The sequence below is a fragment of the Lepidochelys kempii genome, chromosome 10, assembly GCF_965140265.1.
Source record: "Lepidochelys kempii isolate rLepKem1 chromosome 10, rLepKem1.hap2, whole genome shotgun sequence".
Lineage (NCBI taxonomy): Eukaryota > Metazoa > Chordata > Testudines > Cheloniidae > Lepidochelys > Lepidochelys kempii.
Genome location: NC_133265.1, coordinates 9,333,022 through 9,348,210, shown reverse-complemented (window position 1 = coordinate 9,348,210; position 15,189 = coordinate 9,333,022). Strand labels below are relative to the sequence as shown.

Genomic DNA, 15,189 nt, shown 5'->3' with positions numbered 1-15,189 from the left:
TTGAACATCCTAGGTTCATTGCTGACTGTCCTAATTATGGTTCCACATAACTTGTAGATTCATGCATCCTGATATTGTTCAATTAATTGTCTTGTTTAGCCAGGCAAGAACTATCCTCATATAAAAGATTGTGAACACTCCAGCTACTGACCATTATTTTCAATTTTTGCTTTGCTTACTAATCAGTTTTAACATGTTTTAGACTGTGAAAGGGCATCTTCAGGCCATACTGATAGGCTCTACGCTACAGACCCATGCTGATGAAGGAAAATACTTGGAGCCACTTTCTCTTCTTTCAAAATCCTGCAACTTATCCAGTTCTGCTGATACCAAGACATTAGACTCCTCAACTGCCTAGTTGTCAAGATTTCAGCAAGGAAACGAGGAAGAGGGTGGTGCTGCGTTAATGAAGTACATTGTTCTTTACTCAGTGTTCAGTGGCATTTTGATCCTACGGTGATCAAGAGAGATCTCAAATACAGTGTTTAACATAGAATAATTTTTCTGGAGCCACCAATGCAACTGGCAAAATAATTTAACAATCCTCGGACTGGTTTTACTTGCCAACGTTTTGCTCAAGTTCTAGGCTACCAGCAACTGATATTTATGAAGTTAACGCTATCAACCCAGGACATGTTAGTTGTGTCATGTATATAGAAAATATTTAGAGAAAAATCTAATAGGACATGCCACTGCAGCGTTACGGAAAACCGCATCAAAGCATCAGGTGGCGAGTCCAGGACATAGTGTCAGCTTTATAAGGAGTACACGTCCAGTTTGTCACAAGCTGGAGCGCAGGAACAAACAGGAAACTCTTTTCAAATCAGATAGGCAAAGGAAAGCCAAGCCCATCCACTGGCGTTTTTAAAGCAACAGGGGGAGGAATGCTAGTAATACATCAGGACAGTCTGTAAATATTAAGGGTGTAAACATGAAGGATGGAAAGAAACTATCTAAATGTCTATTTAGAAGCAATGGAATATATTTAAGGAACTACCAGCTTGAGGGAACGTAACGAAACATCTTCCTGAACATGAGATCCTGTAGGCTGCGGAGTATTTCCCAAGGGAAGGAATGGAAGCCTCTGTGCCAGGACATTCAAAACCAGGCTGAATAATGTCCTAGAAAAACATTTTGCAGAGCACAACCCTGCATGACCTAATAAGACTTTTTAACTTTGTGATACTAAGAACATTCCAAAAGTGAGATGATACAAGGTACCAACATACTACTCAATTTTGCCAAGAACCCAGAAAAGTATTATTTTAAGCGCTACTTGTACCTGAAGGGGTATTTCTACCGTAGCGAGAGAGCTTTAGGCGTTCTGGAATAATTCAGCCTCCTTTGAGCAATGCTTTACAAAAAAAGTCATCTCTGTGCTTTACTGCAGCCGAGATACCTACCTGCATTTTTCTAGAAGTTTGTTAGCAATTAAACAACTCTAGCTGTGACACAGAAAGACTTGAATGAATAGAAAAGCTGAAGGCAGAATATTTTTCATATTACCAAGAATAAGGTTGGTGGAGCTAGAACGTAATGGCAGCCGGTTTTGCTGAGCAGGGACAATGCCAGGAGTGGGGGAGGCTTTGTTTTCAAGAAGGGTTCTGTTACGATTAAGGAAGGATCTGTGCTTCTAGACACTCATGGCAATGCAGACTTCCTCCCCGGCACATTTTGAAGCAATATGACTAGGGTCAGGACAACAAATGTATGACTGTAGCCAACTTATTTGTTATTTCATGAACAAACAGTTCCATTAACCAATTTACTGCTATGTGAGAAGCTCGGACTCTCCGCTCTGTACTTACACATTTAGGTCATAACAGTTCTTGATGTGAATTAATTCCTCAACATACTCTTTCCTCACATCTGGGAATCTTGCTTCCTATGGTGGGAAAAGCAAGAGGTTTGTTATATTGGAAATTAAAGTAATAGAAAAAACATAGCATCAATATCAGTAGGAATAGAACATATATAACTTAGCTAGCTTGTCCCCTCCTTCAGGTGCCAGAGCATCTTCTATGAGAAAATTTAAGCTTAACCAGCCTGGAGAGTGGCAACTATAGAGTTTAGGTTCCCGCATTCACTATCTACTCACCACACCCACCCATCCCTTTTCACAAGAAGTTAGGCCAGCTACCCTTGGACACACTGGAGGGTGGTACTGAAGGAAGGCTCTATGAAGCAAGTGTAGCTATTGTTTAACAGTTTCCTGTCCTAAGTAGTTTAATCTTTTCTGCTAAGACACGCAACGCCCTGAAACACAATCAGTAAAAGGAGTGCACTCCAAGCACCCAGGTGTCTGTCAGTGCTAAGATAAACCAGAACTGAGAAGACCGAACATTTCTTATAGTTTTTGTACAAAGTTTTTCCAGCATTCTCCTTACAAAAGGCACCACCCTATCCCTGAAGGGATAGGGAGAGTAAACCTGATCATGTACAGCATTTTGACTTGCAAGACTGTAAAAAACCATAGTAGTTCAAGAACAAAAGTCAACTTTATGTCATATCCAAAGTTAAGCCCAAAGGGAACTGTGAAGAAGCACAAAGGGATCTCACAAAACCGTGTGACTGACTGGGCAACAAAATGGAAGAAGAAATTCAGTGTTGATAAATGTAAAGTAATGCACATGGAAAAACAGAATCCCAACTATATATACAAAATGATGGGGTTTAAATTAGCTGTTACCACTCAAGATAGATCTTGAGGTCATTGTGAATAGTTCTCTGAAACTCAATGTGAAGCAGCAGTCAAAAAAAGCTAACAATGTTAGAAACTATTAGGAAATGGATAGATAAGACAGATAATATCATAATGCCACTATATAAATCCATGGTACGCTCAGACCCTGAGTAATGCATGCAGTTCTGGTTTGCTGGAAGCTGGGAATGGGCAACAGGGGATGGATTTCTTGATGATTCCCTGTTCTGTTCATTCCCTCTAGGGCACCTGGCATCGGCCACTGTCGGAAGACAGAATATTGGGCTAGATGGAGCTTCTGTCTGACCCAGTGTGGCGGTTCTTATGTTCACCTCATCTCAAAAAAGATATATTAGAATTGGAAACGGTACAGAGAAGGGCAACAAAAGTGATTACGGTTACAGAACAGCCTCCATATGAGGAGAGATTAAAATATGCCAGGGGATAAGGAGTATTTCTGCCTCCAGATTGTAGCACAATCTGTTATTGTTGCACAGCTTAGATGACCGCTCCATTCCACTAGGCATTGTACACATGAAGTAGAAGACCATAACTGTCCTGAAGGGCTTACAATCAGAGAAGACAACACAGAAAAAGGGTGGGGTAAGGAATATAAAGCTATAAACAAAGGATGGTTTTCCACTATCAAGTTAGGGTCATGATTTTATGTTCTTATTATAGGCAGTCTTACCAGCCCCACCTTTTCCTAAAGTTACCTGACACTCCTTCCCCATTGTATGACCCTGTTTTCAGTTGCTTATGAAACTTTGTAAAACTGTTTGCAATGAAATTTACATGCCAAGCGTCTGCCTCTGGCTAAGTGTTTTGGAAAATTTCAGCCAGAATGGCTCAGCATCCCCAAAATGACGCTAGGGAAAAATACATTTTGCCCATGTTAAAAGATTTCTGGTGACATTTTGTTTCAAAACCCCTGGAACCTCCATGCTTTGGAGCAGGAAACTGAAATCTGGCAGGGGGTGACCTTTGCGCCTTTTTCCATCCCCATGAAAATCCATCCAAATTTGGCCAAATAATAAGTTTTTGGGGGGGTTGGGAGAATTAGGAGGAGGAGTCAGTTTGCACATGCTCATTAGGCACTTGCTAGAGCTTCACAGGTAAAATTCCCAAATAATCTGTCTGCACTAGGCATGCTCCAGTTTGCATGTGGGCAGGACTTCCCCTACAATTGCAGATCTGGGGGGCTGCAGGCTGGACCAGAATGAGGCATCAGAAATGAGCACAGGAAGCCTGTATCTCCTGTGCTCTGAATGACACCCTCACCCCTCCAGCTTAGCCTAGGCAGGATGGAGGAGAAAGTTGCCTAATTTGAATGCAGAGGAGACAGGAGCTGGATGTGGCAGGGGATGGGGAGGGAAATCTGGAAACAGCTGTGCAAGGAGACTGGGAGTGGGATGGGAAGTCTGGAGAGGTGAGACTAGGATTGGCTGGGCAAGGAGATTGGGACAAGAAGGCAGGACTGGGACAGGGCAAAGAGGATGGGGGAGAAGGAAGGGAGTCAAACTTGAGGGAAATGAGCAGGAGAATCTGTGCCCACTAGAGAACACACTCCTTCAGAACTGGGAACAGAACCCAAGATTCCCAAGTCTCACCATTCCTCTGCTGTCAGACATCTGTGAAAGCTACTGGCAAAGAGTCTCATCCACTTCTAGTGCTAGTCCACATAGAGGATGACAACCTTCTACTGCTATCATTTACTCTTTTGGCTCAAGTGAGATGGATCTAAAGGTGTCAATCCTGCTGATGACCCATGTGAATGTCAATATGATGCCACATGATGGAATTTGTTTTTCAGATGGCTTTTTAAAAAATTTAGGAAGTTACACTCAACAACTCTATATTAAAAAGAACAGTATTAAGGATGCCAACTCAGGCACTCAGACGTTAGGAAATGCTATAATTAAGGTTGCTCAGGCAACCTTAATTCAGCCCCTTTGTTTTATGCATTATAATGCAGTCTATAATTGCAGGATCACATACTATTATTTCCACAGGTCCTCTGCTTCATTCAGTGCACAGAATGAAACTGCTCTGAAGATGAATCAGGGCTGTGTAGTAAAGGAGACATGTCTGTAGGACCCTAGATTCATTTGTTGCTGAAGTCAAAAAACATGTAGTGAACGAGGCAGGAGGGTCTCATGGTAAGGATAGATGAATGCTACCCTGGAGAACTGAATTCAATCCCTGCCACTGCCACAGAGTTCCTTGAGATATATTCAGTTTAAATGACTTTTGCCTAACTTTTCACAAGTGGTCACTAATTGTGTGTTCATTTTCTGGGTGTCCAACTTGAGACCCTGGGGTCTGATTTGACAAGGTAACAGGCACTCACAGTTGCAACTGAAATCAATGGGAGCTGTGCTTTGAACTCGTGAAGTGCTGTATCAGGACTTGTTCTGTCAAAAATCCCAATCATTTTTAAAGGCTATAAATGCACAGTGTGGGCAAGTGAATGTGGTGACTTCCTCAGCTAACACAGCACACAGAATACTTACTGTTTCTTTGATGAGCAGGGCAGTGAGGTCTTCATCCTGCCCAGCAGCTCCTTGCTCTGGAACGTTACCAGAGCCAGGCTCATGTGATCCCTGTGCAGGGAAGGCTGGGCCTGGCTGTTCATTGTCTATTGCTGCCCACTGGCCTCTCATTTCCTCTGGTGGATGAGCTGGTTGAGGAGAAGCTGGGCCTGGAATCCCATCCTGTTGTGGTTCAGGTCTGGGAAAGGCTGGCCCAGGGTTCTCCTCCCGGTATGCCCTTAGCAAAGATCCCAGTTCTGCTTCAGGCTGCCCTTGCTGCGGAGCACAACAGCTTGCTACAGTACGTGGCTCATTGTCTACAGGCTGGAAATAAGGATGATCCAACCGACTGTTGTCTCTGGTGGCCTGTCTGCTTGCAGCTGCTGCAGCAGCAATTGCTCCTCTGAGGTTTTGTAAGAGGTGTTGATCCAGGTCTTCATCCTCCTGGTCCTGTACTTCCAGATTTTCCTCCCATTTAGGTAGGAAGCCAGCTTCCTCCAGGTTGATTATTTCCCTTTCACCACTGGGACTTGGACTTGTCTTTATTGCTTGAACCACACTTGGCCCAGGCTCTGAATCACCCCCTCTTTCAACCCTGTGCCTACAGTGTTCAGAGGGTCCAGGCAGCTGTGAGGCATGGTTTCCATTCTTGTCTCTGCTTGGCCCTGCACCATTCTCCCCCATGTGGTTACAATGGGTTCTCTGGCACACCACAAAAGGCCGAATCCCCTCTTGCAGATGTAAGCTCTTCAATGCCATGTCACCCTTAGATACTTCTCCCAGCTGGTTCACACCTTGCCACTTCGCAGCGGATCTGATGACATTGGGACGCAGAACCTGCTGTTTTGGGGTCTAAAAAGAAAAGAAAACTGAATAGTGGGAGCACTCCATTTTGCATATGTCATGGAGAAGTCTGTCTAGATGACCTGTGCATCCAACTAAAACTCTGGCCTGAGGCAGGGGAAGTAAGATGTTTAGCAAGCAGTAGGATAAGAGCTCAAATACTCATTACAGGCAACTTGCCCTACCCTATATTTCATGATTTTCTCGTAACATAGTTCAACTGTATTTTAACTCTGACCAAAACTAATAGTAAAAGATGTCTGGGCAAACTAAGTACACATGATTTGAATGGACTCCTATCACTCTGCGCCGCCCACCATTAAAATAAGAAGTGGGAACTCTGACCAGTTTGATAACCACACCTCAGTTCACCAATTCACTTAACAGGCAGCAGGAACCAGAATTCATGCGCTAGTCCCAGCCACTGTTTCTGCTTCTGGCAGACTGAGGTTTGTAACCCATGAATCGAGGCTGAAGAGCCATTCCTATGTTTTTCAAACACTGGAATGTAATGGGCACTCTGTTAAGAAATCGGTTTTGCTAGACACCTGTAGTTGCTTTAATGGGAAAAAAACTGGACAACTTATAGGATTTTTTAAAATAGCTTGAAGGTGAAATATGCTTTTTAGAACAATCTAAGTAAGTTGCAGTTTTTGAACTTGTTCTGTATGACGACAAGTGCAGGTGAGAAATAATGTTATAAGGTAGAATATGCTTTGCCTGAATATCACATGTGTATTTCTGCAGCTTTAGAAAAATGTAACTAAAATCTGAGAATGTATTATGCACCAGATCATCAAAAAGCATATTTAGAAGTATTTTTAGATAAACCAAAAGGTTTTGTAACCCATTAGAACCCAGTCTGGCAGTCTGGTTCAAGTCCTGTGTTTTCTTGCAACATTAACTGTCAAAAAAGTGTAGGGAGCTGATGTCTGCCTCTGAGGACTCATTAAGTCTTGCAGGGATAGAACTCCAAAAATCAGGTTATGGCACCATGTGCCATAAGTGTGTCTTGCATTTTAGAGATATGAGACAAGCTCCATATCACAGGGAACTTGTGCATATTTAGGATACAAGACATTACGAGGGAAGGTGACGGACAGACAAGAGTTACAGCAACAGGGTAATGTGGTGGTGGTGTTAATGCCCACTCAGTGGTTATACTTTTTCCTACACTAACATTACATTCAGTGGAAAAGTACAGTTCATAAGCCTGTCACAGAAGAGACTTTTAAGAAATTTGAAGAACAGGGTTTGTGTGACACCAAGAGCCAGATGCATGTGTTAGGGGCCAGTGGAGGAATGTACTCAGATGCAAGTGGGAGGAGGCAGGAAGTGGTTAATTTTGCACCCTGGGCAGAGTAAATTGACAAGGATTGGAGGAAAGAGAAACAGAAGAGTAGGAGGAGTGATACTGAAAGAGATCTATACATATTCTGTTAAAGAGTTGAGAGTAAGGTATTTAAGTCATTTTAGTTCACTTAAAATCCAGAATTCAGGATCCAAGTTAAGAGTACAACAAGGTAAAAAGTTTGGCCACAGAGCTGCTTTGGTTAACTGTAAAACTCTGTTTACATTGTCTTCAAGTACTATGCTTCTGCTTATTTAGAGAAAAACAATGAACATACCATGATACACTAAGTATCCAATCATCTCAAGAGATCCACTTACAACTTAGTTGTCCCCTCTGACATGGAGAAAGCATGGATCCCTTTTGTAGTACACCTGACAACCTGTGTCCCTAAACTGTACCAAACCCTTGGGTTGCTTAGTCAGGAGAATTCAGGGTGACAATGCTCTTGGACTTCACCTCTCCACAGCAACAGTACTGAGAGCAACCTCGGAGATATTTTTGTATTGACCGTCGCCCCCAAGGAAAGATAACCACCTCCAAGAAACTAGAGAGAAAATGTTGGCAAGGTGGTGTGGCAAAAGTGGAGCTGGGAAGCAATGAACTATAATAATTTTATTAACACTGTGTGAGACCAGGTCAGCAAGGGAAGATTGTGTGTTCTGGGTTACGAGGCTTTCCTATGTGAATGCACTCCTTTAACTTATATTGGAGCTGTGGGGGAAGAACAAAAGAGGAAAGAAAAACAATGCCTTCCCAGATCAGAACACCTAGGCACATACTAGAAAGACAATGTGGCACCAACTGTTAACTTCAGAGATGTTGTATCTTGTCTCCAACTGTAAACCTTGTTTTGTAATGCTGGAACCTACCAGCTCAAAGGGATTCAAACATTTAAAAGTGGATTCCTGAGAAGGTAAGGGCACTTGTCAGGAGTCGTCTAGGGAGACAGGCTCCATGGAGGAATCTAAGGAATTGGGCCTTCCCAGATCCAGGGAGTGGTAAGCAAGCATTATGTTTAGGCTGATTTACTATTTTTAAGATGTTTCTCTTAAATGTTTTTGTTCTAAATAAAAAAATATACCTTGATCACTAATCACCACTGTTGTTGCCCCAGAGGGACTAGAATTGCAGAGTCTGAGTCTAGATGAGACCTGCTAAAGCAATTATGGTTAACACACTGGCGACTGCATCCCAAATGCAGTCAGAGTGAAAAAAATGCTCCTTTCCATCCCAAGAAAGAGGTGCCGGCCCAAGACCCAAAGCAGTGCATATGGAGAGGAAAAGAAAGGTGTTAGAGGAAAGCAGTAGTCAATAGCCCCACAATTGCATGCCTTGGCAAAAGCTTATTGCATACAAAACTGAAGTCAAGAATGCAATGCATTCAACATTGTGCCAGGAGCATATGCCCCCAAAGTATAATATGTAGGCATCAAACCAGGGCACTGGTATACTACACGGAAATGGTTAAATTTAAGACCATATGGCATTGCTTGATCCTTTTCATGTTAAAGATTAAAGCCAAAAACAGTCATTGCACACTTACCTTACACTGCTTTTCTCTTAAGAAGGCTGGAAACACAGAGTCAGTTTACCACAGGTTCCCTTATGTGTCAGCGGTCAGGACATTCTGGTTCTTAACGCTCAGATTTGATTACTGAGACATGCCAGATGGCTAAATGCAAGTCCAGAAGTTTACTGAAAGCAGTGGGCAAGAATTTTGTGCTCTTGACTGCAGAAGTGGCTGACATGCCCATAAATCAAGCAAAGTCCACGACCACCCTCATTTTAAATATGGAGCAGCCCTACACATCCCAGTATACAGTACTCCATCTTCTTGGATTAAGAGAAAAATCATTATATGCTGGGAGCTGTAATCTTTGTTGGCTACACCACCTGTCTTAAGCAGCATGGTTTTGTTAACCTCACTTTACCCAAATAAGATGGAGGAGCTGAGATCCCAAAAAGTTGCCAATGCAGCCATCAGCTAACACTAAGCTCAGGTGCTCCTGCTGAATAAGCTACCACAGTGGTCACTGTGAGCTCTGAAGGAGCATGTTATTCACCTGCACAATAGATTATTCAGAGAGGCAAAGAATAATGTGGTAATGTGTACAACATATGAAAATCACCTCCACCAGGATGACTACATCGTCGTCGTCTTCCTCCTGCCGCTGCTGAACTGGCGTATCTAGCAACAAAGGCAATTCTTCATCTGAGGAGTCCGATATGGTGATAAGTCCTTCATCTCTCCTGTTTATCCACTCTGCAGTAAGGCAGATAACATTATCTATTTGCTAAAGGTTTGCAGCAGCTCAAACATTTAGATCCTACAATTTCAATCTTAAAATAAAAATAGAAGTCCTAAAGTTTGCAATGCTATAATGGGGAAAGGATCTCAAATTCATTGTTAGAATCCTTACCAGTCAGCATACTAACGTAAGGAAATCTATACAAGTGCAGACAACAGCAGAAGACACCTCAAACAGAAGCATATGTAAAAAATAAGTTTATTCTTTAGTGCTGCGCAAATCCTCATCTCAGATTCCAGCAGGAGTTGGTTTAGGAATGGTATAGCAGCACAGGCTGCTGCAAGTGCTAATAGATACTCTAGTCTCAGTGCTCAGCTTCTTCAATTCATTTCCACAAGGAATGGGATAGGAGGCACTGCATACAGGAGGCTCCAGCACGGTCAACATCTTAAAGGCTGTTCATTTGATTGATCATTTGAGCAGGTGCTGGAGGAGGGAAAGGGATCCAAGTGTCATTCATTTGCTTATGAAAGCAAAGAATGACCTAGCAGGAGTCTGAGTGAATGAGGTAGGATCACCGGCTTTAGGAAATCTACTACTCCAGACAAAAGTGTATTCTGCCAGGAAGTGGTGTCCCTATCTTAAAAGGCTCTTTCCAAGAATGAAATAAGAACACAGAAAATAAACAGAGTTACTGGAACCTTGAACAAACTTTTCATCCAGAGATTTATGGTTTCTCTTATCCCAGAGGCAAAGCATGGATTTGATACTCAAGATTTTGGTTCAACCTTCAGTAATCCAGTACAACAAAAAACTGCCATGACAGCCCATCACTTGCCTACAGAGAACAGATTTATCCCTTTATCTCCAAATACACAAAGACACCAGTATTTTAAACTCCACCTGTGAAGGAACAAATGCCAACTTACATAGTCTATTAGGACATGAATGCAAAGCCAGCCTCCATGCCAGGAGACCCTTAAAAGGTAGGCTGCGCTACTAGCCTCTCAAAGATTTGTGAAAGTAGCTCTATTCTGAGCGGCTATTTCCAGGAGTTTAGCAAACTGCCTGAAGAAAGTGGAACGGGAGAAGGAGAAATTCACACTTCTTGGCAACCAATTGAGTATGTGATTTGGTGCAGCAAAGCATGCTAACATCTTAGGTATTACTCTCACAGCTTTCAGAGGTTTACTGCTTGCAAGCACTAGTGTTCGATCTAGGGACTTTGCAAGTGCATGTGAAGTTACTTACCTTTCCCACTGTGGCTACGGAAACTGTTCAAGTGAATTACCTCTTCGTTGCCACCTCCCTCTGCCATTTTAAACAGTTGTGCATATGAGCATCAATACCTGAGCATGGCAATCACAACCTCAGGACCTGAAAAACAAGACAGAAATGGGAGTGAACACACAGATGGTCCCATCTTGTTCTCTCTTCAGAGCCCACACCACACACGGACTAATTTCAGTTCAGGAACAATTGTGTTCCAAGACCCTACTGCAACTGTGCTCAGTTGGATTTTTTCCATTGCAGGTTCTAGAAATGCAAAATTACTTCAGGAAAAGCCAAGCACACACATTTTAAGGGAGCTAAGCCTGTGACACGGTGATCATATTAAGCAAAGAAAAAACAAGCCACTTGAGGTGCAAAGGTGATTTTTTTGGAAGCTACTAGAGTCAAGCAAAAGGTAAAGGTGGCCCTTCACTGGAGAGAATCAGTGTTTGATATTTACTGTACTAGTCAGAACTAAGACAGGTAGTATCTCTGGCCATTTTAAAGGCAGACCTCACCATTACACTTCACCTAATTTTGAAACAGCCTCATCTACAGTCTTTAATTCACTGATGGGATCTGCTTCTCAGATTTATTGTTTCTACCACTGCACTGAGAGGGCCATTCTTGAAGCCAAAGGCCTAGTTATTTTAAATGTCATCCAAAGAAAGGAATCATTTAAACTTGGTTTAATTTTAGTGTTCTGGCAAACAAGCCAGGAAACTCAGATAACAATTAAATCTCTCCTTTATTCCTAGTTTTCAGCCAAGATCACAAGTCATTCAACAGATGGAATGCCTATTCCAGTATAGAAAGACTTGATAGGAAAGAAAACTAGACGAGTAAGAAGCTGCCACTCTTCTGACCTGGAAAAGAACAATGGGGAAGTAGGATTTCAAACACCACCACCCATCGGCAAAACAAAGGACAGGAGAAACCACAGAAAATAGCTTCCGCAGAGCCTCTCTAGGGAGAGACTGTGTTACACCACTGAATCTGTTCTAGGAGTTTGTAAAGATGCTCACATGGGTGCATTACAGATAAGGCTACGTTTATGTCATGGAAATCACTGAATCCGTGACTTCAAGACCTCCGTGAAATTCTCTGCTTCAGCCCCAGGAACTGTGGGACTCAAGCTGGCAGGCAGCGGGGCCCTGGCAGGGTTCCACTAACAGGTGACAGTCTCCTGAAGGGGCTCCCCCTCAGGGTTCCAGGGATGGGAGACAGCCTCGCATGGGGGGGGGAATAGAGGGGGACTCCTCAAGGAGTGGCTGGGGTCTCCCTTTTTCTCTTTGGGAAATATGGGTACCCCACAGCTCCTAGCTGCCCTGGGCGGGGGGGGGGGCACATCTGCCAGCCACCACGGTGACAGAGGAAATCACAGAACAGCAAGAGTCACTAACAGGTCACGTCTTCCGTGAATTTTTGTTTGTTGACTGTGACCTGTCTGTGACTTTTACTAAAAGTAACCGAAACAAAGCCTTAGCCTTAATTATAGATGCAGAGTAGAAGCGCACACATGCTTCACAGAGAAGGACTCAGACGTAGAGGACAAAGTCTTCATACACTTATCTGAATAGCTCTTCCTGATACAGACTAAGCATCTCTGGGGTCCTCCAGGCGCTGCTTGGCCAACCCTCCCACGTGCACACCCACACCCAGTCTTTGGCAGAAAATTCTCAATGCTCCTCAAAACAGGACATGGTCCAGTTTTCTTTTATTCTGAGGAACAGGCTAAAGTGACTGAAAGCAGATGAGATCAAGGAGGCATGAGATGCTATGGAGAAAGTGACAAACTGGCTTTAAACTACCAGAGCCTGGTGGGAGAGATGGGTAGCTCATTTTAGGATCCCTAAAGGAAAAACTCTAGACTTACACTACCAGAAATGCCATTCTCAGTCTTCAGAGGTAAACCAAAGAATGACACAGACTATCAGGTGGGGTTTTCTGCTGCCATCTGCTGGTAGAAGACACTAACTATTTGTGTAGGCTGGTAACTGGACAAAACTGTAGCAATTGAAATAATGGCACTGTTATCAGTTGATAAACCCCATCACCACTATCCGTACTTTATGAAGCAAGCCATATCACAGTTTTTTTCTAGAGCCAATAAGAGATGGTATCTGTACTATGAAGAAAGCAGTGAACTAGAATTATGCAGAAGTTGAACTCAGGAGCAATTTTATCTACTGGTAGAACAGTTTTTCATCTTGATTTTCTATGAATCTTTAAACTGTTTGAGAACACACAATGAAATCCCAAATTGACACTTCATTCATCTAGCTGGAGCTTTCAGGTATGTATCACGGTACTGTGCACTACACTTTCCCTGGCAGTGAACATACAGAATGCAAATACGTATTATTCCCCCGTCCATGGCACACCCACACCAACACTGCAAACAGGCAAGTGAAGGAATCCCGGGAACTCGTTGTCTTTCACAGACTTTGTTCTTAACACCTGGCAAATGCCCTCAGATCATGCTTTACTCTCTACAAGAGATTAGATTCCTTTATAAGGCAGAGGATTTTGGCTTGGATTAGTTTCTCACCCTGATGAAGTTTCTCACATCTGAATGTGAGAAATGTGCAAGATGGCACCCAACTGACTATTCCAGCACAAAAGAGAATCTGGACTATGAACTCAAAGGAAGATTCCAGAAGCCATTCCAGCATAAACAACAGATTTTCATCTTAGAGAAACAAGATGGATACGGTGGTAATTTTTACTGAATCAACTAAAGAAGAGATCTGGTTAGCTCAACAGAAGTTGGTTCAATACAAGATTGCCTCACCCATACAGCCTCTCTAATATCCTGGGACCAACGACGCTACAACACCATGACAAAGAGATTTCCATCTTGCTTTTTGTGACAGTCCATGGCTATTTCAGTTGCAGGAGGGAGAGGAAATGTCGAAGACAAAGTGGCAGGGAAGCAAACCAAATTACCTGAGAGCAATGGCACTCAACCTTTCCAGACTACTGTACCCCTTTCAGGAGTCTGATTTGTCTTGCGTACCCTCAAGTTGCACCTCACTTAATTCCTTGCTTACAAAATCAGACATAAAAATACAAAAAAAAAGTGTCACAGCACACTAGTACTGAAAAATTGTTCACTGTCATTTTTGTCATATTTATAGAATAAATCAATTGGAATATAAGTATTGTATTTACATTTCAGCATATAGTGCTGTATAAACAAGTCATTGTCTGTAGGAAATTTTAGTTTGTACTGACTTTGCTAGTGCTTTTTATGTAGCCTGTTGTAAAACTAGGCAAATATCTAGATGAGTTGGTGTACCCCCTGGAAGACCTCTGTGTACCTCAAGGGGTACATGTACCCTAGCTGAGAACCACTGCCTTAGAGTCTAAGTTAGGTGACTATACACAGTGGGGCAAGGAGGTGGTGGTGGGCTGGTGCTTTTTTTTTTTTTTTTAAAAAAAACCACAAGTCTGAAACACCTTGCTTTGAGGAGTTCAAACTTGTCATAGGAGAAGTTTATGACGTTTAGACACATTTAATTAAGCTGACACAGAAGTTAAACAGGGCCTGTAAGAGTATAAATTAGAACAGCTCTTCTGCACAGGAACCACCCAAGACACTCTAGGTCTCTAGATGCTTTGAAAGTCACATGTGCTATGTGTCTACTCCCATCATGCACCAGTACAAACAGATGCTCCCCCCACACCTCAAAACCCCATCACCAGAATGAACAGAAGATGGCACACTGCAAGTTTGTATTTTACATACTAGACAATAGCGGGGTTATCACACCACCTAACAACTCCTGTCCTTCCCACTCCCAGTTCCCCAAACTCCCAACTTCAAATACGTATATTTTAATAGGAGCTCGGAGCCCAAAGTTGTCCTGTAGGTAAAAAGGGTTCCTTTTTGATGTAAGAGTTAATTGCCCACTGTGAGGATGGAAAAGTGATCTATATTACAGACATGAAGTATGCATTCTTATGCAGGGCAGAAGGAACACAGCTGAGAACTTGCTATACAAAGACCCTATCTGCCAGTCATTTGAAAAGTGGTACATTTCAGTCCCTAGGATTCTACTTTACTACTGTAGACAAACTGCAGTAACGGCAGCAGCTACAGAAAGAGGAAGGAAACAGTTAAAGTATATCCAAACAACTAGTCACCTTTATCATCTGCATAAGAAATACAGAGGCAAAACGAAGAATGAACTTCACAAAGTCTAAAGCACATATTGAATCTCAGCACTAGAGACT

The 15,189-nt window shown here is 42.7% G+C and overlaps 1 protein-coding gene across 2 annotated transcripts in view; it reads right to left on the bottom strand.

The window, feature by feature from the left end:
• The window catches only part of RNF216 (ring finger protein 216), a 120,740-nt gene that overhangs the window by 81,956 nt on the left and 23,595 nt on the right, over window positions 1-15,189 (bottom strand). Inside the window, exons 2-5 of one of the 2 annotated variants that reach the window (XM_073361904.1) lie at window positions 10,930-11,055; window positions 9,559-9,692; window positions 5,215-6,084; window positions 1,809-1,885 (exon numbers count right to left, since the gene is read on the bottom strand). In XM_073361904.1, coding sequence (XP_073218005.1) covers window positions 1,809-1,885; window positions 5,215-6,084; window positions 9,559-9,692; window positions 10,930-10,996 — 1,148 coding nt within the window. In that variant the 5' untranslated portion in view covers window positions 10,997-11,055. The remainder of the gene's footprint in view (window positions 1-1,808; window positions 1,886-5,214; window positions 6,085-9,558; window positions 9,693-10,929; window positions 11,056-15,189) is intronic. The other variant, XM_073361905.1, reaches the window with a different exon arrangement.